Source organism: Scomber japonicus, chromosome 21, assembly GCF_027409825.1.
Source record: "Scomber japonicus isolate fScoJap1 chromosome 21, fScoJap1.pri, whole genome shotgun sequence".
Lineage (NCBI taxonomy): Eukaryota > Metazoa > Chordata > Actinopteri > Scombriformes > Scombridae > Scomber > Scomber japonicus.
Window position 1 is genome coordinate 12,627,672 of NC_070598.1, and position 25,135 is coordinate 12,652,806.

At 41.2% G+C, this 25,135-nt stretch overlaps 2 protein-coding genes across 2 annotated transcripts; both read left to right on the forward strand.

Moving 5' to 3' along the window:
• Nucleotides 1-1,359: 1,359 nt before the first annotated feature.
• Nucleotides 1,360-10,527, forward strand: cdk8 (cyclin-dependent kinase 8). The gene is made up of 13 exons (XM_053342226.1): nt 1,360-1,794; nt 3,431-3,506; nt 4,227-4,337; nt 5,077-5,217; nt 5,965-6,022; nt 6,100-6,231; nt 6,330-6,473; nt 7,339-7,408; nt 7,613-7,685; nt 7,865-7,962; nt 8,099-8,177; nt 8,326-8,484; nt 9,421-10,527. The coding sequence occupies exons 1-13, from the start codon at nt 1,667-1,669 to the stop codon at nt 9,544-9,546; spliced, it is 1,395 nt and encodes a 464-aa protein (XP_053198201.1). The 5' UTR covers nt 1,360-1,666; the 3' UTR covers nt 9,547-10,527.
• A 2,114-nt stretch (nt 10,528-12,641) lies between these two features.
• Nucleotides 12,642-25,135, forward strand: wasf3b (WASP family member 3b). Its single transcript, XM_053342417.1, has 9 exons — nt 12,642-12,689; nt 17,762-17,918; nt 20,024-20,158; nt 20,406-20,559; nt 21,833-21,950; nt 22,075-22,256; nt 22,388-22,660; nt 23,384-23,697; nt 24,227-25,135. The coding sequence occupies exons 2-9, from the start codon at nt 17,786-17,788 to the stop codon at nt 24,382-24,384; spliced, it is 1,467 nt and encodes a 488-aa protein (XP_053198392.1). The 5' UTR covers nt 12,642-12,689; nt 17,762-17,785; the 3' UTR covers nt 24,385-25,135.

Genomic DNA, 25,135 nt, shown 5'->3' on the forward strand with positions numbered 1-25,135 from the left:
ACAGGGCATTTTGTAAATAGTACTACAAGAACAGATAAGTTAAATTTTGCAACATAATATATAAAGTTCTCTAAACAAGTAATTGTTATTTTTATTTTAACACTTAGCCTACATTTTACACTTTTACTTAACACTGTGCATGTATGACATTTAATTTTAATTAAGTGTTTTGCATCCTGGTATTGCTACTTCAATTGATTTTACTTGTTATTTGCCTAATCCTGACAGGCTCGTGACTGAAACCAAACACCAAGGGTTTTTTCTGCTCATCCAGTTATTCTTGTTTTAATAAGAGTGTAATTGCTTATCAACCACAATGTAACAATGATATGTCATGTTGAATGGATCATATTTTGTCTCAAATTAGGCTATTTGTGCATTAAACTTAAACATTCTGATGTTTATCTAGGCTACTGCATTTTTACCTCTATTATTAAATCTAATTAAAACATCTTGTCTATTTAATCTCATTCTACTTAAACAGATTAATATTTTACTCATTGTGTGTTTTAAAATGTGGTCCATTTGTTTGCCCTGTGTAACACACTATACCTAAAGCATCAATAGTTTATCTTAATACTGAATTGACCGAAAGACAAAATATATTAAACACAGGTATATCTTTGAGCACCTGTGCCATTGAAAGGATATGGAAACATTTTTCATCACACTCATTTTCATGATTGCATAAATTAGTATGCATTTCCACGTTATAGTCTGTCTAGTGCGGTGGCCCCCAAACTAGGGGTCGTGACCCCCACAAGGGGTCGCTATATTAATCAAACTCATCCCAGATGACATGACAGGGAAAAACAAAACAAAAACATATTTTTGACATAGAAAACAGTGTTTGTTTTTTGTTTGGGGTTTTGGTGGTGTATTAGGATGCATTATATTGAATGATGTTCCTAATATTTTGTCCACTCCATTAACATACACGAGGGGTACAAAATATTAGGAAGACCAGTCAATATAAAGCACCCCAGTACGCCACCACCACTTAGTACGACCTCAGTAGCTAATAAACATAAAGTAAAAATATTGCCTGTTTCGACCACGTTACTAAAAACAGAAAAGGTATACACTTGGGGGAAAAAAGGTAGAATTTGTGGAAGAGTTGTTGCATTGGATTGAATTAAATTGCACACGTGTGAAGCCAGGGACTGTATTATATTACATATAATAATACATGCACACGCACACACAGGGTATTATACACTCATTGGTCTGATCCGTGTGTCTGAGCCGCTTTCTCTGCTGCAGGACTGCCTTCCCCTGCTTCACGACGTTTTACGACAGTGCCGTGCTTGGATACGCCGTCGTTACCGAAGTGAAGTGCGTCTCTCTGGAGCAGCAGATACCGGCTGAGAGAGAAACGCAGCAACAAGGGAAAGGAAAATATTTCGGGCTCGTTTTTCCTACCTGGACTCTCACCGAGCACCACACACCCCCCCTCCGGCGCGTTAAATTTGAGCCGAAAACTCGATGCGGACGCTGGGCTGAAGGAAGAAAGGGCCACGCTTGGGGGGGGAAGGCAACTAGCTGAATTGCCAAACCGAGAGCTCGTTGGTGTCGCTTTTATAGTTGCCTCCCAAGCGACGCTTCAGAAAATAAAGACAAAAAAAGGAAAAGAGCGGATACATTCAGCCTGAACACTGGTGAAAAAATGGACTATGATTTTAAAGTAAAGCTGACCGGCGAAAGAGAGCGAGTCGAGGACCTGTTTGAGTACGAAGGATGCAAAGTGGGAAGAGGCACCTACGGTCATGTGTACAAGGCGAAGAGAAAAGATGGGTGAGTTGACGACTAGCAAGGCCTCTAGCCAACCCTTTCCTTTCCCAAATACGTTTAAATTACTTATTACATGTAGTCTTGTGTCTCCTTTTAAGGCTACAATCGTGTGCTTCTGGTAGAGGAGGCATGCTGCGAGAGGTTTAATGCAAAGGACATTATAAAGGCAGTGTGTTGACATTCAGGGTTTTTTTCTTATGTGTCAATCAACCAGGCTGCTCAGGACGCTTTCTGTCATGTGTATACAAGCACTGACATTTGGTTTACTGTTGGGATTGTGGCTTGCCTTTCTTGTAGATGTTGTAAAAATGAATGGTAATGGGGGTGAAGGCTGAAGCAGGCACTTGTGTAGAAGCACTTGTTGATGTTGAGGGTCTCAAAGAGATCCATACCAGCTTTTATCAAGGTCACTTTTAGTGTCTCCCCTGGGAGAAGTCTTTCTTGAACAAAAGGAAATGCTGCAACAGTATCACAATTAGAGCACATTTAAAAACAAAACAAACAGAACACACTCTGACACCTGTACTGACCTACTGTTAAAAAAAAATATATAGATTATTAAAAAAATGAGTCTAAGGCAAAAACATCTCAAGCATACACACCTGAGTAAATCAATTATCAGACATGTCTTACTTTACATGCTTATGAACATGCTTTTATCACTTTGTTACACCTTTGATGAATTATGATAGATTCTGTTACACATTACGTTTATCATATGAGAGCAGAGTGTTATTTTTGATGTCAGGGACACAAAGCCTGACTTTTTTTCTCTCCTAAAATAGTATTTAACCGTGTATAAATTGTAAAAATGTTAATCGCATGCTGTAATTCAATGTTTGGTCATGTTGCTTTCATGCTCTATTTTCCCCCTCCTCTTCTCCTTTTAACTACAGCCCACCTTGAAGTATTTGTTCTAGTGTCAGAGCTTGACAGTGAAGAGATACATTTTGAGAGAGACAGATGGGGGTAATGACATCCAGCCAGCCCTGAACCAGGGGCGCTGCGACCTTAAGACCTCAAGGCCACCTGAGTGTCATCAACATTTTAATTCCCTTTTTTTCCACTGTATCTATAACAATCCATTTTAAGAGTCTTTAAGTGAGTCTGGACCAAAGCTAGGAAGATCTGATGACTTCTTGAACTACCAGGCCCATACCAGGCGCATTATCACAGCCTGGACATGCTGGCAGCCTCAACCACACAAAAAGAGCCTTAAAGTGTTTAAAGATGTTTGTGTTCACTTTAGGAGACTGCTGTTTATGAGACTCTGCAAGCTAATTTGTGCTGCAGCAGTTGGATGAGGCCTGAGGAGGCACAAAGCATGGGTTTATGAGATGATTTAGGCCAGGGGGAGGGAGGGGTTGCAACCGATTCATTCAAGTGAGAGCCAGTCCCAGTGCTCTGTTTGTCCCTCGCCAGCTGCCAGACAGGGCCTGTTTCCTCTCCCCCTCTATTGTTTTGAGCCTCAGAGGTGAGCTTGATTACACAAATCTGGAGGTAATGCAACTCGGCCTCTTCTCAGAGTCCCTGTGCCAGCTGCCAAGTACCCCCCTTTATGTTTGTCTGCAGACAGCTCTCAGGGGGCTGGCAGTCTGGTCTGGTGTTGATATTGCTCTGCCTCTCTCTGTGTTTGTAGGAAGGATGATAAGGACTACGCCCTCAAGCAGATTGAAGGCACTGGCATCTCCATGTCAGCCTGCAGAGAGATTGCAGTAAGGACTGCTTAGATTTCTGTGTCTGCGTTTGGTCTCTGTTGAACACCTTCATGCCATTCCTAGGTGGTTTATGTAACACCCGAATCACTGTCTTTTACAAAGAAGCTCTTGATAACTAAGCAGCAGACGTAAAGCACAAAGAAACTCCAAAGAGTCACAGAAGAAGAAAAAGTAGGTTGTGGTTTTGAGAACAGACATGAATACAGAAGTTAACAAAATATCTTAAACATAATCAACACCAAACTTACAGGACCGCAACCAAAACAAACCTCTTTGAAGAATAAGTAGTTTCAGTATTCTATTTGATTACATCAGATTGCACATTTGCTTGTTTAGACCAGTAGTTCATGTCAAGGACCACTAAACTGACTAGATTTTGTCCCAGAGTCCCCCATCTGATCAGATTTTCACTTTTAGATTTTTATTACAGAAAGTTTATGAAGCCCATGACCAGTATAGTCATACATTTTGTCATTGTGTTACTTATGGATGCACTTATAGTGAAAATAAATGATTAACCTTGATCAATAGCAACCCCCTGGGACCTCCTAAAGAACTTTAAGAACCACTTCTTTACATACCCTGTATGTTTTATTTATTGGTATCCAGCACATTCATTTATTACATTTCACAGTTAAATTTTTTGGCCATGTGTCATTCATGATTTCTGCTGTTTGAGTGTATGGTCAGTCTTCTGAATGCATTTATATATTGCAGCTGCTGCGGGAGCTGAAGCACCCCAATGTCATCTCACTGCAGAAGGTTTTCCTATCACATGCAGACCGTAAAGTATGGCTGCTCTTTGACTACGCCGAACATGATCTTTGGGTAAAATGCACACACACACACACACACACACACACTGGAGCTGCATGACATGACTTATTAAACATATTCTAATCTAATGTACTCAACATGCAAATATGAGTGGGAATGCATGTGGATACATATCTGTGTAATTATTTTTTGTTCAAGGTTGATAGTTTAGACAAACATGCGTATACTGCACATTCCCACTCATATACAGTATGTGAGCACATAGGCGTACTTGGAAACACAACTCGTAGTTTACAAGTAGGTTACATATTTTTATGCCATCTGCTCTCATTTGCACATATGTGAACATTTCCTTCTGTTTATTTTAAACAAGGGACAATTCACAAATGCACAATTACTCATGGCACTGATGCATATACACTCAGTCACCATCAGCCTGTTGTAAGGGAGGAGAAAATGGTGCTAATTATGCACTGCTAAGTCTGATTTAAACAGACACATACACCACTATTCAGCATTTGTTAGTGAAACCTCTGCTGCTTTACAGTTGGCAGTTTCAATTGGCAGGATATCAGAACTGAGTTAAAATGCCATTTTCTGCCACAGAGCTGCAATAGCCACATTCCCCTCCCGAGGAAGTGGAAACACATGCCACAAACATCAGCGTTACTCATCTTGCCTGTAGCGTAACATTTGTGACCAACCAAATGTAGCAAAGGATATAAATGCATTTTAGTCAACATGTACTGTGCGTGCACGCCACCCTGACTATTATCTTGTCTCCCTGTAGCACATTATTAAGTTCCACAGAGCGTCCAAGGCCAACAAGAAACCACTTCAGCTTCCTAGAGGAATGGTCAAGTCTCTGCTCTACCAGATCCTGGATGGCATCCATTACCTCCACGCCAACTGGGTCCTCCACAGAGACCTTGTAAGAGGATTGGGGAGGGCAGGGGAGGGGAGTGGAGAGAGAGAAAATATTTAGGTAGAAGGGGGAACAGGGCAACAGTTGATGAAAGATTGGAAAATTGTTTTTGGGCAAAGAATTGGTGAAAGGCGTGTGAAGCTGTGTCAGACTGCATGTGTTCAGTCATGGCTTATGACCATCTGTTTTTACATGTGTTATAAATGTTTTTGTGCATAGACGTACAGTGATTTGTAAACATGTTTGAGTTAATCAAGATGAATAACAATTTGTTGATGATTGACACTTTTTTCCATATTACGTTGCAGTTGTTTAGTGTCAGGTTATTATAAAATATGTAGATATATTTTATATATATTTTTAGTTATTTAACTATAAGGGAAACTTTACATGATTTGTTTGTATTGCAGTATGTTCTGTGGGATGATAATTTGAAAATAGAAAGTAGTCTTATGTGTTTACAGATTGTACTGATTAGGCTGGGATGCCAAATTATCTCCCATTCACATCCACTGACCAAGTGAAATGGTAGACTTTCTCTCTTGAGGGATGCAGTGGGTTTATAATGTCCACTAGGGGGCAGCAGTATAGAGTTTTGTTTGAACACCATATACAGGACTGTAGCTCAACACCTGGACCAAACTGATCTGAAATATCTTAGTATATTTATGGGTTTTTTCTGTTTAGTTTTTTTAAATATGTGGATTGTGAGAGCAATTTTTAAGATGTGTGTATGTCTCGTTTCCCCCTCAGAAACCAGCTAACATTTTAGTGATGGGGGAAGGGCCAGAAAGGGGTAGAGTAAAGATTGGTATGTATGTCTCCTCTTAAAATATAATATCATTTATAGACTAAACTGCTTTACTGAGCAACATATCTACTCTGCAGCGGACATGGGTTTTGCTCGTCTCTTCAATTCACCACTGAAGCCTTTAGCCGATCTCGACCCTGTGGTGGTCACCTTCTGGTACAGAGCACCTGAACTACTGCTTGGGGCTCGGCACTACACCAAAGCCATCGGTGAGAATAGCGCAACACCATCTGTCAACACAACATGCCATTTGTTATCATGTGCTGCCGGTTTAGTGACAGCTTTGGCCTGTGCTCTGTCCTTTCAGACATCTGGGCGATTGGCTGCATCTTTGCGGAGCTGCTGACATCTGAGCCCATATTCCACTGTCGCCAGGAGGACATCAAGACCAGTAACCCTTACCACCACGACCAACTGGACCGCATCTTTAACGTCATGGGCTTCCCTGCTGGTGAGACCCCACTGCTGCCAGACTTTGGGAGAAAATTTTCAGGGACAATTAGTTTTAATCCGTTCAGTTGAAATGATTACATGCAAATGTATTAAACATTTACCTGAATAGCTTCAAAAGAGGATGGGCTGCTTGTGACGTAAGGGAAATAGATATTTCTGATATTCCAAACAATTTATGTTAATGCTGTTCAGTTGCTATTATACCAAAGTGTTGCTGTTACTGTGTTGACTTTTCAGTGGAAAATGCTGTGGAAGGATAAGTATTTTCCTTTTGCAGAAGAGGCAGATTATTTCCCTGCTCCTTTTCTTAAGGCAATAATGTGGTCTGTTGGCTCAGAGCATCAATCCACTGACACTATATATGAAGCCAAGTCACAAACAGAAACTTTTTACTTGCATGGCTTACATTTAGGCCTATATTTTCCAATTCACTTAAACTGCTTCTGATCTTTCCTCTCTTCCATCTCTGCTGCTTTCGTTGTATAACTCACCAGTTTGTTTGATGGATTTTGTTTTACCTCTGTAGGAGATCAAGGCGTGCAGATTTTACACCAGAGCTAATTCAAAAATCCCCATTGCAATTGTCTCAGTTAAAGTTGTGGTGCTTAATTAAAGCTGGGAGATAATTGGTGTGAATGTCTAAAAACGTAATTCACGTGTGCAAATGCAAATGCAAAAAAATTCCCCACATTTTAAGTGGTATTTTAAAATCTAAACCGAAGCACAATGCTTTTGCTTTAACTGTAACAACGGGATGTTTGTACTTAAAAGACTGTAATCCAGACCCTACAACCTAAATAATCTGGTTTTGAAGGGAGGGAGGGTGTGACATACTGTAATCCTGTTTTTCCCTCATTTGACAGATAAAGACTGGGAGGACATCAAAAAGATGCCAGAACACTCCACGCTGATGAAAGACTTTAGAAGGAACACGTGAGTCTGCAGAGCACCACTGTCCCAGTTTTCTTAAAAAGATCTGAAACAAACTCTGAGCAAAGCAAAGTGTTGTCTGCTGGCAAAAAGAAGACATGTTAATTGTTAACACAGTTTTTATTATTACTATGAAATACCTCTGCATGTTTTTATAATGGTGTAATTGCACTGAAGTCAATACAATATGCTTCTCCTTCATCGCAGATACACAAACTGCAGCCTTATAAAGTACATGGAAAAACACAAAGTCAAACCAGACAGCAAAGCATTCCACTTGGTGAGTTGAAATGCATCAGTAATTGAGCAATGACATGACTTAACGTCAGTCTATTATGATGGCGAGTCCATCACAGCAGTGTAGTTATAGTTCTGTTCTCGGTGGCACATGACGCACGCATTGTCCTCACACCACTCCTTTTCATGTTTGACGCTAACATTGTGCACACGTTATTAAAGCTGCAGAAACTGTTGACCATGGACCCCATCCGTAGAATCACATCCGAGCAGGCCATGCAGGACCCCTACTTTTTGGAGGAGCCGCTGCCCACCTCTGAGTGAGTCACTGCTCCTAAGCTCCGATCACATGCCCCAGGGATGTCACAACACATCAGATGTGTCCCTTAGCTAATTAACCCCAAGTCATTTGAAAAAATGTTTGAAGTTGACAAGCCTCTTTGTCTTTTACTCCAGTGTGTTTGCAGGCTGCCAGATTCCCTATCCCAAGAGGGAGTTTCTGACAGAGGAGGAGCCAGAGGACAAGGCAGACAAAGTAAGAAATGAATGTGACATTTACTGTCTGTATACAGTTGTTCAAGGTGCTTACTTCTACTTAAATGCAGAAGGGGTGAAGGGGAACATCATAATGAGGTAGTGGGTTCAGCACTAACATTGTACATGTTTTTTGGGGGGGCTATTAGAAGAACCAGCAGCAGCAACAGGGAAACAACCACACAAATGGGGCGGGGCACACTGGCAACCCTGACAACAGCCACGTCCAGGGCCCGCCTCTAAAGAAAGTGCGAGTTGTCCCACCCACCACTACCTCAGGTGGCCTCATAATGACCTCAGACTACCAGGTAGGTCTCTCTCACACACACACACACACACACACAGACACACACACACACATACTCACAAAGTAGAGCACTTATCAAACTGGATGGAAATGTTAAAATGCAATAAAACCTCTTAAATTTTTATACTGCTTTTATATTCACTCGCAGTGGGTTTCGCTTATATTGATAAATAATTTATGCAGTATTAAGGGTCATGGAAATGGGTTTTTCAAATGCTGTCATGAATAAAAAGTCTGCTTGGATGACTGATGAGTTGTTCTATTCTCATGTTACTGTCTCGAGACAACATGAAACATGCAAAACTTCCATCTCTATACAAAGCAAACTCTGTCTGTATGTTTGTCCTTCATATGTCTCTTGAACTGTTCATCGATTTGAGTCCACACTTGGTTAGTGCTTTCAGAAATAAATGCTCAAAAGAGAGAAAAGAACACAATGACTGTAGGTAGAACCACATAAAGTAGAGCAGATCAAAACCAGTTTATCACAAATTTCACAGTTTGCACAAATCTTTGGAGGAAACTTGTGCACTCAAATCCAAACTGAAGGCACAGAAAAAGGAACGATTTACAGGCCCACTATGATTGATCCACTCTATTCTATCATGCACATTATTTTATTTTTATTTTACTTGAAATGAGAAAAGAATATGTGTTTACTATTAAGGCACTTATCCTATTATTTATTTCAACTGTGTACACAGAATGTTAGTTTCTTTCATGTTGGTGTGGATACTTATTCACACCTCATATTAACAGTATTCATTTTTCTATGCATTGCGTGAACATCACAACCTCTAAAACGAGGTTATGATCAGAAGTGAGGCAAACTTTTGAAGCAGTACCAAATAGTGTAGTAAATTGTCATCAAACCCCTCCAGGAAAAATGAATAAGATTAAATGGATTTATTGAATTTCTTCTCTGCCCTCCCTGCAGCGCTCCAATCCACATGCTGCCTACCAGAACCCTGGACCAAGCACATCACTGCCCCAAAGCAGCATGGGATATTCCTCTACCTCCCAACAGCCACCCCAGTACTCCCACCAGACCCACCGCTACTGAGACCCTCCTCACACACACACGCTCACACATACAGACACACACACACACACACACACACACACACACACACACACACACACGCATACACAGCCCTCATCACGCCCGCCTGAAAGAATGTACTGAGGGATGTGGGGATGTCCATTGCAACAAACCCCCCCACCTCACAGAGGGCACCGTGTCCGCAGCAGTCTATTAGGCCAGAATGACAACAACCTGCACTTCTTCAAGATGATACAACATTACCCAAGTATTAGAAACACAGCTATAGAGCAAAACCTGAGGGGTGAAACACGGTGCGGGAGGATGAGAAGAATGGCTATCATGGTCCAATACAATCTGTTTCATTTACTCAGACGTAATCAAGCCAGCCAAGAGAAGATGGCTCTGTTTGAGGGGGGACACATGTTAATCTCTTGTGTCATCCCCTCCCCTCTTCTTCTCCACCTGTCTACACCTATGCCCTTCCCCAGCCAGTTACCCTCTTCCTGTCTAAGCTTGGATGAGACTGAAAGCTGCTATGTGACTGCCGGCGTTGACAGATTCCCTGTCCGTCTGTCCTCCTGTCCTCCTGTCTGTCTGTCTGTGTCTGTCTGTCTGTCTGTCTGTCAGTTTTTGTGTGTGTGTGTATGTGTGTGGCCCTGTGAGGGCCTCAGCTGAGGACTGAACTGAGCTGCTGTGAAGCATGCTGGGAGGATGTGGAGCCCCCATAGCTGTGGCGTTGAGGGTTTTTGGACAAAAAAAAAAAAGATTTTAGTAGTTTATAATTTAATCTGTTTTCATGGGTTTTGTTTTCATGGCAAGTGTTGCGAAGCAGCTTGCGCTGGCTGAGCTCTCAGCTGCTGAATGCTGTGGCAAGCCATACAACATGATGACAAAACCAACCAATCGCATGGAGGATGGCAGATGGAACATGCATTGTACTGTATTGTATTGAAATATTTTACATGAAGCAAATATCCTGACAATAAAAGTGGAAACATTCATATTGTTTGTATTTTGGGTGTGTGTATGTGCAAGCTGTTGATGATTGATGCAAACTGTTGTTGTTTCCTGTGACTGCTTCACTAAGCTATTTATTTCTCAAGAATTCACACAAATCACATTAGCTTTCAGGAAATATGTTTCAAATTGCTGGAAAAATCTGTTTAACAGGAACATTATGTGCATCCAATTTTGTGCTTTTGCTTAAAAACAAGATCTAATGTCACAGAAAGCTAACGACAAGGACTAGTCTAGTTCTTAACACCTTATTCTCCTTAATCTAATCACCTATATATGACCCTGTCATACACTAAGCTAAAAGGGTTACTTCAAGTCTTTAGGATAATGTGCTTTCAACTTTCATACAATGTTTGACAAAATAAAGCTGCAATTAACAGTTATTTTCATTATCGATGAATCTGCTGATTATGTTGATTCATTGTTTAGTCTATGTTAAATATTGTGGAAAAAATCCTCTTAAAATTCCCCGAAGTGCAAATTGACATTTCATCAAAACAGCAGCAAATTGTTAGATGTGAGAAAGTGGATTCAGAGATTATTTGGCATTTTGCTTCAAAAGTAACTGTTGGTTTCAAAATTGTGGCTGGTTCATTTTCTGTTGATTTATTAATTGATTAATTTAGTAATCGTTTCAGAACTAATCTACAGTGTTTTTCTGAATAAGCACATGATCTCAAAATAGGAACAAGTTATACGTTTATTAAAAAGTCCAAGTGTGCCAGCATACTCTCCACACTTAACTGCCCCACTTAATAACATAGTCACCATCTTACATGTGTGCTTTGATATTCATGGATAAAATCAATTATAAATGTTCAACTGACAACTGCACAGCAAAGGCAGGCTGTAGCTTCCCCCCCTTTGTCCACGAATAGAACCGAATTTTCAATAATGAACTTCCCTTTCCCTTTCTAATGGAATAAATCCTGACTACGGTCCAGAGACGATTCTCTGCTCTCTTTCCACGCTTTGATGACAGTCATCTCCCCCAGGCAGACTGTTTCTGTCTACAAACACACCTGGGAGAGTAAAGCACAGATCTAAGTATAACAAGTCCTCTCACTCAGCCTGTTCCTGCAGGATGCTTGCCCAGCCATTTCAGTCTGTTATACAATACTACCTCAGCTTATTCTAAGCATCAGTGCTTGCAGAATGTTATTTAAACCCCTAAAACTCTCTCCAGCGCAGTTTTCTGCCATTGCTTGTCATTGAAATAGGTCTTCATGTCGACAAAATCCCCATAGGCCCCAAAATGTCTGTAAAGCCCTTTTTTTCTCTCAACTTTATTGGACAAAACTTAAAATAAACAACAACAAAAATCACACAAAACAAACAGTCAAACAAATCCACAAAGGACATAGAATATAAAAAGCAGGGGGAATAAAATCATGTATATAAACAATAAACACACAACAACAACAACAAATCCCTAAGAGAAATAAGAGAACTGAAGGCAATAAATAAGTAAATGAATGAATAAATAAAAATGTAATGTTTACATGAGTAAGTTGTGAGTGTGGAGACAGTAGTAAGGCTTTTTTGTGGTTCTTCACATGGCTTAAGGGCTGCAGATGACTGAATTTCTGGGAGGGAAGTGAGTAAACTAGGATTAGCGTTAGAAAATGTATGCTTGTGGATGTAAAATGTAGCCATCAGAATATACAAATTGACAGTGTATTGAATGAATTGTATGAAAAATTACAAAGCTCAATAATGAAGTTGAAAATTTGGGTGGCAAGCTCTTGCCAAAAGGTCTGTATCACATCACCATCTGTATCTTTAAAGCCCTTATAATTTTGACAACTGGGACCCAGTTGCGTAAAAAAAAAAAACAACCTTTAAGCTCTTCAGCAACGCCCAACCTTAGTCCCGCCCCCTCCATTCGCAACAGCGCTGGGGAGTCTTCCTGTCAATCATTCCACCATAGAGATGCCATTGGCTGCTGCGAACGCCCGTCATATGTTAAATCCCCTGATGCGAGATATGATTGGTGGATGTGGCAGATGGGCGTGACCGTGTCCTCAAAGGATTGTTTCCCCCGGAGTGGCCAGACGGGCTGGGGGACACAGGATGGCAGAGCTAATGGGAGTATCTAACGGGACATGCGGACGGGCTGCTTTCTTCTAATATTTCAAGTACTGGTGAGGCCCTTATGGTACTTTTTTTACAACGACTGATAACACCTTTTATCAAAATGGTGATATTTGTGTGGTTATTTCTGTTGAGTGTTGTCTCATTTATTTAAACTAACAAGTAGACCACTGGACATAAGCTAGCTAACCAAGTGGTCAGTTTGAGCGGACCCCCAGTAGAGGATAATAACCGATAACCATAACATTTAATTTATTCATTTAGTCCCTTTGCTTGGGCAACTTTAAATCTCTTTTCTTTTCTTTTTTCCTTTTTAATTTAATTTTTTGACCGCATATTTGGTGTTGGTTGTACGCCGGCGTGTTAATCAGTTTATGAAGCACCTAAGATAGAAAATGGTTGGGTAAATTATTTTATATTTAAAATTGGGGGAAAAAATCATGGGAACCGACGTGGATGAACAGATGTGGGTCAGTCCATCAATAACGGGAAGCGACGGTGCGGAACAGTGATTGATCGCGGTTGCCATTAGTTCACGCCTGTGTGTGTGTATGCGTGTATGTGTGTGTGTGTGTGTGTGTGTGTGTGTGTGTGTGTCAACCTATGGGAAGCTAAAAGAGTGAAAGGAGTGGATGAAGTGGGCATTTTAGGCACGAAACAAACGTAATGGTACACAGATATGACTTAAGCATGACATCCATGTGATTACACTACAAACTGGCTAACCTGAAATCCAAATAGTGTTACTGGGATAGAAATAAAGACATGTTAGCTCTATTGATGATGGCAGCTTCATTGCTAAAGATATTACCAACATCCTGTGGTGCAGCTAGTCACTTTGAGTGAATAAATCACCTTTTTCAAATTAGTATTGAATAACACATTGGGCTCAAAGTGAAAGTGTGCTCACTTAATCTCACTAACAGCCAATAAAACACCCCAAAATCTTCAAATAAGATCAGTTTGGGTCAGAAGGAGGGTGTAAAACTGACACCCAGTTTATTGAATCAATAAACAAATCAACTAGTTGATGAATTGACTGTTGTTTCAGCTGCATCTGTGTCACAGCTAAGATTATGACAGCATGGGGGTGGAGGGTGCATCAAAATGTCAGGTATTTGAGTAAGAATAATCCCGCAGATTTACTCAGCAGATATTAGGCCTCTCTGACGTAGTTGACATGATTAAAATATGACTATTTCCCTGTGATGATATCAAAATATAGCACATGTATGTGCAAAATAATCTCATCAAGCTAACATTCAACTGTTATAAATTACTTGACACTTCATATAATGCTTACACTTCAGCAACAAGTTTGATCAGCTCTTATTTACAGCTTGCTTTGAATCATTAAATTGGAAGTGATTATATTATTGAACTATCATCCACTCTTAACAGATATTCTGTCTTTTTAGCAGCAGAAAAAACGGGTGAAGCTACCACTGAGCTCCCTGGTCTTCTCTCTACCCAGAAGAATTCACTATATTCAGTCAGCACACTACCATGAATGTTTGACCACAGGTGCCCCCATTACTAATATTGAGATGAGGACATGTTCCTGGACACGGCAGACTTTTTTTAACGCCATATTTAGGGCAGTGTGACCTGACGTAATCCACACTGCATTATTCATAACATCAGAACAAGCAAAACAGCCAGCCTGCAACACAAGAAGCTGTACTCAACTCATAAATTGGTAATGACCACCCCCCCGCCCCCCCCCCCCCCCCCTTCAGCTTAATGGAGTTCTCACATCTGGCCTCCTCTTCCTCTGCGTGTCAGTGTAGTGATGTGGGCATCTTGTAGGAGTCGCAGGGGAAGTGTTTCGCCCTCAATGTCACCCCTCAGAGGTTCAAAGACATTTTTTACTGCTGAAGGGGCCGTTTAGATGCACTAATGGGACATTTGAGAGGCTACCTGGTGTGTTTGTGTGTGTTTGTGTGAGTTTGTTTGCCTGAATGCCTCAGCGTTCATGTTCGGTTGTAATAATTTAAGCATCCAAACACGTTACAGAAAGGAAGAGCCAGAAACACGAAGCATGGGAGTGAAAGCATAAGCTAATGTATTCTTCTCCGGAGTTGTGGGTGAGCTGAGCTTATGTTCAGGCTTTGCTCTTCCTTTCTTGCCCCCGTCTCTCTCCCTGAGCGAGTGGAGGATGAAGGAGGAGCACTCTTTGCTGTGCTTTCATGGCAAGAGTACAGGGGGCCTTAAAGAAGGTCGAAGAGGAGGAGGAGGAGGGGGAGGATGCATTGGAGAGCTAGTGCTGTTGCCGTGTGAACGGAGCCCTATTGTCCCGGGAACCTTTCAGTGGCTTCCCCGAGGTCCCTGTTACTACCCCTCCCCCCACCCCGAAACAACCCCCCCAACACACATACTTTGTCCACCTCTTAATGTCACACACAATCTTTCTCTCTCTCTCTCTCTCTCTCTCTCTCTCTGTATCTCTCTCTATCTCTCTCTATCTCTCTCTTTCACACACTGTCTCATTCACTGTCTCTTTTCTGTAACACACTCTCTCATCCTACTTAGTCTGTCTCTCTCTCTCTCTCTCTCTCTCATGCAGCCTCTACTTTCTCCTCATTTCTCACAGCACACAAGGCCAGTCCCTCCTCCCTCTCTCCCTCCTGCTCGCCCCCAGTAGCTCATTATTTCGCCTCATTGATGTGATTGTCATGCCAGCCAGACAGCAAAACATGCAATCTTCTCATTTGCATCACCTCCTTTTTACATCACAAACGCAAGTCTCTCTAAAATCTGCTAAATCCGAGCAGAGCTATCACTCCAAACGCAGACTGTATTCAGCGGGCTTTGTGGCACCACATGATGGTGTAATTTTACCATTTGTTTTCTCTTATTGGCATGAGGTTGTTGGGGTCCACAGGGGGGGTCTTTTGCTGAGAAAAATGTGGCCAGATGAGGACTCGGCTGGTGGGAATTGGCCTCATGAACAGAGGTGTCTCTTTTCTGTCTTGAACAGCTGTAATGACACGATCTGTAATTACAGTAGTTTCCTGTTCTGACACTGATAGCACAGCACTGCTACTTGCTTTGTTGGTGATTTATTGCATTTAAAACTTAATCTATCTTTCTATTCAGCCAGGATTAATAAAATATAAAGGATACATATTGTGAGTCACCTCTAAGGCTCATATTTCATTGCTGTGATGGGAAAACAAGAGTTTAAATATATATTTTCCATCAATTTCTAAATTTACTGTGCTCACAAGTCAATATTTGCAAGGTTTAGGTAATGTGAGGTGTGTTAGTAATACCTGTCAGCTATTATTAGCCATCTGTCACAAAGCCAAGTCTCCCGTGTCTCTCCAATCTGCTTTTCTTTTCTCTGAAGTGATTTTTTTTTCTGTCGTGGCCCCTCAGTACAAACACTGGAACCACTACTTAGCAAGCATCATTCAATTGTTGAGGCTAGAAATTGTGTGCGAGCGCATTTATTGGAAAAGTGTGCACACATATTTCCATCTGTCTCTGTGTTTGTCCTCGCCGCCACTTTTTCGAACCGTCCCTGTATTGTTCTGACCGAGTGCTCAGACAGGAAGGAGAGCTGTGACACAGGGAGGACCAGGAAACAGGAGCCGGGCCGAGACGGCAAAAAACAGGAAGCAAGAAGAAGTGGCGATAAGATGGCCGGTCGGATGCACTCTGGGATTTCTCCTGCTTTAAGTGATTGTCTTTTGAACTACAGAGGGTGTCTGATCAGAGCCAGAGGAGGTTTATTTTAGGCAAGTTCAAAGTTGTGCGTAGAATCCTGTATATCCTCAGGAGAGTGTGTGTAGCTCCATGTCTCAGTCTGGATCTCTTTATTCTCAGCAACACTGTCTTCATATGTGAAAACTCCCATTTTGACTTTGGCATGACCCATGATTTTCTGCCTTTTTGGTGTTTGTCTCACAACATCCATGAATTTGTGTTTGTGTCAGGATTCCAGCTGGGCCGGTGACAAGCCCGTTTGGGATTAGCTGGCACACTGGATCTTCCTCTCCCTAATGCTTTAATCTCTCTGGTGGTTGCTACAAGTCTTCTTGCTTTAGGACACTGTTTGTCGGCTTCCTGACCACTGCCTCAACCAAGCTATCATGTTTTTACAGTACAATATAGTGTATATATAGGGGTTGGACAGAATAACAGGAACGCCATACAGTGAAATACGATCCAATATAAAAACACCACCAGAAACTACACCCTCAAAATGTATGGTGTTACAGATAACTGAATGCCCTAACACAAGGAATATTTATTGTATTTAACATACGTTTGACTTCATGTTCATTGTCTTTCACTTCAGTGTAAACTCAAGTTGGGTGAGTCCAATTAAATAAAGAGTTTAGATTTTGCCCCAGCACCCTGGAATCAATCATGTAAATATATTTTCAATATGATTATTGGTGGGTTTTGTCCAATATTAGAAGCTAAATTAGATGTGGGCGATGCGATTTCTGAAGTAATATGCTACAGTAGATGAGGATGACCAAGCAGCCAACATCCATTGTTCACATTTGTCAACAAGATGAGTCAAATAATGGTAGAAGATGACTATGTACTGAATTAAAGCCTTTTACGACAAAAAAAACCATTATAACTGGAGCTGAAGCAATTAGTTGATTAATTGATGGATAAAAATCATTCAGTGACAGTTTTAGTTATCTTATCATTCTGGTTCAATCTTTTTTACTGTGAATATTTGCTGGGTTTCTATGATGGTAAATCGAATGTCTCCAGGTTTTGGACAGTGGTTGGATAAATAAAGGAATTTAAATGTCATATTGGGCAAAATTATGGACATTTTTCAGTTTTCTGTATTGTATGAACCAAATATATCTAGAAAATAGTCAGCAGATATATGAAAATAAATTGTAATTTCAATTAAAAAACTAAATATATGTGATAGTATTACATAACCATAACCAAAATGACACACAGTATCCAGCCTTATTAGCATTTCTGTTATAAATGGATGTATGTATCAGCTTGATGCTAGATGTGTATAACTGTGTGTTTCTACAGTTAGTTTGGATTCAGTTTCTTGTTCATTTACACTGAACTGATGCTCGCCGACGCCTGTCTAAAACAATGTGTGCTTGTTCCCTGTGTCTCCCCGCAGTTTGTGTCGGTGTGAGGCCTCGCCATGCCTCTGGTGAAGAGGAACATCGAGCCCCGCCACCTCTGCCGGGGGGAGCTCCCCGAGGGTATCGGCAGTGAGCTGGAGTGCGTGATGAATAACACGCTGTCTGCCATCATCCGCCAGCTCAGCAGCCTAAGTAAGACACAAATAGACACAAACACATTAGTGGTAGCCTCAGCAAGAAAAACAGCAACTGTAAAAAAAAAATGAAATAAAATACATAAAAAACACGAATACAGCTTTTTGTTAAAAAATAAAAAAACTTAAAATATATAGCTATAAAACCCATATGACCGCCGTCTAGACTGTGTGCTGTGTGTAGCCTCTTTGTAGCAGGACAAGACCACATGCTTTCATCATCACTTCCAAAGCTGTGATTGATTTGGGCGTTGTCATGGTGACAGGGCCTGGGGGTCACTGGGCTAGCAGCGGGCTTACAGCGGCATTGCACTGGAGCATGGAGGGTTGAAATGTAATCCTTTTAGATAGCGCTGTAGAAATGAACTTATCTGGACAGCTGTGTGTGTGTGTGTGTGTGTGTGTGTGTGTGTGTGTGTGTGTGTGTGTGTGTGTGTGTGTGTGTGTGTGTGTGTATGACACTGCGCTAACTGTCTTTGTGTGCATAACTGTTTCCTATCGATTGTTATCCTCACTGTAAATGTAGCGGACTAAATGATTACAGCTGCAAGGACGACTGTGTTCCCATCCATCTTCCTTTCCCGTGTCCTTTCTCATTACCTGTCAACAGTGTTCCCTGTGCCGTTGTTTGCTCGTGTATCCTCAGTTAAACCCATTTTCTCCATCTCACACTAACCAAGTTGAGATTTCGGCTATCCTCTCCCACTGTTAACCCTCTCGTTTTTGGCCCTGTCACATCCATTTGCAGTCTGTGTCTTATTGTGTTGAGTTCCTGCGTTGGGAGTGGGCCTTTCAACAGCAGCTGTGCAAGTTATATATAAATGCTCGCACAGGCCTGGAGGAGCAACCCTGCAGACGACATGCGTGGTTTGCACATGTATGTGTGTGTGTGTATGTGGACCATAAGAATCCCCAGGAGAGGTCAGAGTTGACAGTGCTCTGCATGCCGGATCTGTGATGCTTCCTTCCTCTAAATATTTTTCCTGCAGCTCATCCTGTCAGCAGGAGGGACAGAAATAGCCCTTAGTGTGTGTTTGTGTGTGTTTTCCAGACCACCTTTGTACACACAGTGTTTTACACTTTAATAATGTTATTAGGACAGTAGTAAAACTACTTTAACTGCGTTTTAACCTGTTGACATCAAGGGAAAATATTTTTAGACCTTGTAGTAAAAGGCCCTTTGTGCTCATTTACCTTGAGTGCAGAGTTAACATTAACCTTGGGCTATCAGTTATTTCACCCTAACAACTTTTACTGTGGGTTACTTCCCCTTCATAAAGCCTCATTTTCAAGCAGGTTTACTCTCCAAAACAGCAGGTTAAGAAAACAACCTGGGGTTAAACCAAAACAACTAAATATGCATTATTCATTTAAATGTCAAAAAAGGTTACTCTGAAGCTGTTAACATCTGGTTCTGCTTTTCACCTGTGCATCTTAAGCCACACATAATAGATTTATTATAAGAGGGAAAAACGATAGAGCGCGAGGAGCGTAAGGAGGAGCGTAAGATTCACCAATATTCAACATTAGCCACTACAATAATGGGAACACAAGTCTTGCTCAGTGGTGCATGAACAGCAGCTGCTGATGAAGGGGAGAAAGTGTTATTTACTTTCCCTGACACATATTTTTACAGATTTTCAGGGCTTTTAACCAGCAATCCTGAGGTTAAGAGTTTCAAGCAATGCCAGATTCCTCTTTAACAACTTCAACAAAATGATAATATCATTTTTAAAGACTAATTCAGTTGTTTCAGTCACAAGCTTCACATAAATATACATATAGTAGGATTAAGTTAACCTGCAGCCACCAGACATTTATTTATGAACGGTCATTGTTGCTATATGTATGAGGCGCCATTTCCTGCAGAGACTCTGGTTTCAAATTGTGTCACATTACCATCGTATTGATCAACTAGAGTCTCTGTGGGGATTTACTTGGCTCCAGATAATGATTACAAGTCTCCTTCTCACAAGCCCTTCTATTTCTCACAAAAGTCCTCTCTCTCTCTCTTTCTCTCTCTCTCTCTCTCTCTCTCTCTCTCTCTCTCTCTCTCTCTCTCTCTCTCTCTCTCTCTGTTGTCCTCCTCCACTCTTTCATCAGGTAAACATGCAGAGGACATATTTGGGGAGCTGTTTAACGAGGCCAATACTTTCTATATGCGTGCCAACTCCCTGCAGGACCGCATTGACCGGCTGGCCGTCAAGGTCACACAGCTGGACTCCACGGTGGAGGAAGGTGGGTCAGAAGTTAAAGTTCTGAGGGGAAAGGCATTTCATTGTGAAAGTGCTGCCTTTGGAAATGGGGGAGGCAAACCAAAGAGTGCTCTTTTTTTTCTTTTTTTTTTTTTACACCTATTCAGAGCCTTTTTGTATATTTTAGTTCCTCCATTGTTTATTTTTTTATTTGTTCCCTTCCCTTCTTTCCAGGAGACCGGTCATTTAACAAGTCAATTGTCCTCTCTTCCTCTTTTTTGTGTTCTCAGTTTCCCTGCAAGACATCAACATGAGGAAAGCCTTCAAGAGCTCTACCACCCAGGACCAGCAGGTGGTGTCCAAGAGCAGCGTGCCCAATCCTGTCAAAGAGATGTACAATGTCAGCGACAAGCCTCCGCCCCTCAGCATCCTCTCCTCCTACAGGTTGGTGTCAACAGCGCATCCAGTCTCACCAAGTGCTCAGACCTCACATTTTAGCAGCAAAAGTAGTGCTACATTTTTAAAACATTTCTCTAATCAAGAATTTCTTTTGCATTTCCCCTCAAAATTGATTTCCAATTAAATTAAAATTGGCACTGGTAGCGATTTAAATGTTCCCTTTTAGATTTAAAAATGTTTAATGTGTGTAATAAATAGTGTAAATGATGACTGCAGCTTAAATGTATCATACTATGTAATTTATCATTCAAAAAAATGGATCTGTTGTCCCATTATTGAGTTTTTAAATGTGAATCTTTCTTAGTTTTCTTACTTTTATCTGCATGAAATCAACAAAGCATCTGTTTGAAGACAATGCTATTTTAAGATGTGAAAGATTTAAAACACTCTTAATTTAATGGGGTCTATTAGATTCAAGACCTTATTTTAACAATGAATTTACTCTGCTCTAATTTAGTGGCATTTAATGGAACAAACTTAGCAGAAATGGAATTAAATATTCAAAAGTATGTTTTAAATAGTCTATAATAACCTAAAAATAAGAGTTGTTGTGTTTTATACCTTACAATGAGCCCTTTATATCTACATAAGGAGTGGGTCCTCTTCCACAGAGCTAACTACATTTCTACAGTAGCCCTGAATGAGTGACTTGAGAGAGGGTCTTTTGCAGTCATTAATAGTTTTGTGGCCACTGTAGATTCTACTACATTGGTTGCACTCTGCACACACATCTTACACACTGGCTTTTTAAGACTTTGTCAGTAATATTTAAAACCTTTCAAAAGTTTTTCTTTTGATTTCGTTGTGACCTAAATTCACAGTAGGTCAGCAGATTTGGAGCTGTTTCCTTTTACTGTTCAGCTCCTGCTTTTATCCAGTACAGTACCTTCAGTGCATTACATATTTAGCATAGCTGTCTCCAGTGGGAATCTAACTCCTAACCCTGACTACATAGCAACACACTTTCCTCTCTCTGTCTCCAGTCACTCCACTTCTCCATCCTGTCATTTCTAGTTATGCTGTATCTTGTGATGAAACTGCAGGATCCACCACTCATAATTTCACCCTTGTTCTTCCATCAGTCTTCTCCACTTCTGCAATATTCATAGCTTCACATGTTTTATCCCCAACTTCCCACTGATGTACACTTAGTCAAAAAAGTGCTTTCCTTACTCTACTCTTGTTATTCAGCCTGAAGAAGTTTATGTACAAAGACATTTGTTTACCTGTGTAACCTTTCTGGTGTCTGTCTCTGTAGGGATGACCACAAGGAAGCACTTAAGTTCTACACTGACCCATCCTACTTCTTTGACCTGTGGAAGGAAAAGATGCTGCAGGACACAGAGGACAAGAGGAAAGAGAAGAGGAAGCAAAAGGTACAATACAGTCATGCTGTGGTTTAATACAGCACATTGAGATTTTATTTGCCTTCCAGACAGTTACTGGTCTTATTCCTTCCCAGCTCAAATGGCCTGAACGCTTTCTTTTTCACTCTCCTAGGAGCAGAGGCGTTGTGTCGACGGGACGTTACAGAGAGAGGTGAAGAAGGTCAGAAAGGCGAGGAACCGTCGGCAGGAGTGGAATATGATGGCTCTGGATAAAGAGCTGAGGCCGGACCACCGACACACCATACACAGAGACAGAGGTGCTTCTTCTGAGGGCTCAATGTCACCAGAGAACAGGTAAGTGAACACATACTGACATACTTTATATTGGCATCATTTCAGTAACTAAACTTACACTCTTAAGTTTTAATTTTTTTGTACCTCATCTTCTAACCTGTCCTCTTCCTCCTTCCTGCTGCCTTCATCAGGGGCCATGGTCCTGATATGCACCATTACCCCAACGCCATGAACCACCCTGGCCACGCCCACACCTACTCCGGCCCACCACCCAGTGTCTTGGCTGCCCAGATGGCTGCAGGGCACGCTCCTCGTGGAGGAAGTGACCAGGATAATAGGGGCAGGGCCATGGCCTATCAGGGTGGGACGCTTGGTCGTGGTCACCACCACCAAGTCCCACTGCCTCCTCCACCCACTGAGGCTATGAACGGTGGCTCTATGTCCCTCCCACCAGTGGACTACAGGTAAACATACAAGCCAAAGCACCCGTGCACTGTACCATCAAACATATAAAACATAGCATATATAACATCCATCCATACTGCAACTCCCCTTTTTCTGTATTTCACAGTTCAGTAAGATTGACCATTTAGATGTTTAATACAGTGTTTTTTGCTTCTAAATCTGACATTGGCCATTTAGCATTCAGGTGTAAAAAATAATAGGAGAAAATAAGAATACAAGTGATAAATCCAGGACAATATTAGAAACAGAAACAGGTTTGTTGCCAAGTGGGTTTGCCTTATATGTGCAAAACAATCAAAAATGGAAGGTGAGAGAAAACCACCTTTACAAAGTAAGACAAAAAAATAAAACATATACAATTCATGTAAAAATATGTTACATAAATATTGTACTAGATATTGACCAGAAAGTTACTTTGTTAATCCAGGCAACAGCATTTGAGCAGACTGTATTTAGATAGATAAAGTATATAGAGAGTTGATAGAGTGTTTGCTATTGGATTACATTTTCTATCTACTTTACTATTATGAAGTTTTAAGACAGCTCAGGTTCATTGACTCCATCTATCTGAACTTTAAGGAAATGCTGCCACCTAATGGTTCAGCATCTTCATGCTCCACTCAGGAACACTGGTCTCTATACTTTTGATAACAAACCTGAGTACTCACTATGATTTTTTATTAAAACTCTACTAATTCTCTCTTGTTTTATCTTTCTCGCAGCATGGATGGCTACGCCAACACCGGTCCTCCTCCCCCTCCCCCAGCCCCTCTCATCCCTTCCGCCCAAACTGCCTTTGCCTCACCTCCTGGAGGTCCAATGCCTCTTGGGCTCATGGTTAGTGTTGGGGGCTATGCTCCGCCTCCGCCACCTCTATCTGGAGCCCAGGCTGCCCCACCTCCTCCTGGTCCTCCGCCTCCTCCCATTCCAGCTGGTGGCTCCCACTTCACTTCCCACAAGATGTCCTCCTCTGCACCTGCTGAGACCACAGTGGTCAACGATGCCCGCAGTGATCTGCTAGCTGCCATACGGATGGGTAAGAGCTGTGTTGTGTGTGTGTGTGTGTGTGTGTGTGTGTGCCCCTGAAGAGGTGCCTTTTCAGTCTACATGTGTACAATCTTTAAAGGGATATACAGCTGAAACAACATCTGATAGAAATGAAAAATACACTTCCATATATTGTGTTAAAGTTAACTTTTGGTGTTTTTATACCAGTCTAATTAGAGTGATTAAATATCAGATCATATCTAGTTATTTCTTGGCCATTTCCAACTGACCTCTCCCATGTTGCCTTTTATCTATAATTTAATTGTATTTTATCATTTTAGGGTATTACGAGGCTTGATATTTCAACAAAAATGCTAAAGTAGTGTAGGTTTTTTGGCATGATATGAGACACAGCTTTGTCAAAACTGAAAAAAATGAAGAAATTAACCTTTAATTAAGGAAATACCACAAAAATTAAGCTACTTCTCAGTCCTAATATCCTATTATGTCAACACTATTATTATTCAGGCCAGTTTATGAGTTTAAAAGGCGGCTTTATATTCCACGTTCTCCTGCAGGCATCCAGCTGAAGAAGGTGCAGGAGCAGCAGGAGCAGCAGGCAAAGAGGGAGCCGGTTGGAAACGACGTGGCCACCATCCTGTCACGCCGCATCGCTGTGGAATACTCAGACTCCGAGGATGACTCTGAGTTGGAGGACAACGATTGGTCCGATTAACACACACACACACACACACTCTGGATTAACACACACATTCACACACTCACAACAAGCAAGATAACCACTGATGATAAACACACAGTCAATCTCACACTCACTTGAAAGAATGCCCACTGTACCACATTCACGGGTCATCACACATGTTGAGAACACACACACACACACATACACATACACACACAAACACATACACACTAACACCTACACACAATCACATGCTGTAGGTTCATATAAGCTGAATGGTCCAAAAACTGGAAAACCTGAGGGTGTATTCAAGATGCATAAACACTGTAAAGAGACGAGTAATATACTGTAATGCTGACCACTCTCTGAAAACTTCAGTTTGACGTTTATATCTCAAAAGCACTGTGAATACACCCCAGTGGATGCTTCTCTACCTGTTATAACACTATAGACACCCTGTGAAGGTGCTTATTTCATGTATAGTCCAGACTTAAGAGCGTTAGAACAAAAACTAGAAACTTTCCTCTTGAGCTAACCGATGTACTTGTCTGTTTTTTTTAAAAATGTTTTTACTGAAACACTTGCTTATGCCAGAGACGATGATGAGGCAAGTTTTTAACATGTAGACGACAATAACTGGAAATAACGGAGGAGCTTAGCGGCATGTAACGGGTTCAAGCCACTGAAATGAAACGCTGTGGTGAAGATAGATGTGTAAAAAGTCTTATTGATCATAAATATGATAACTGATTGAGCCATCTGCGTCTGCAATCGCTCACTGCTG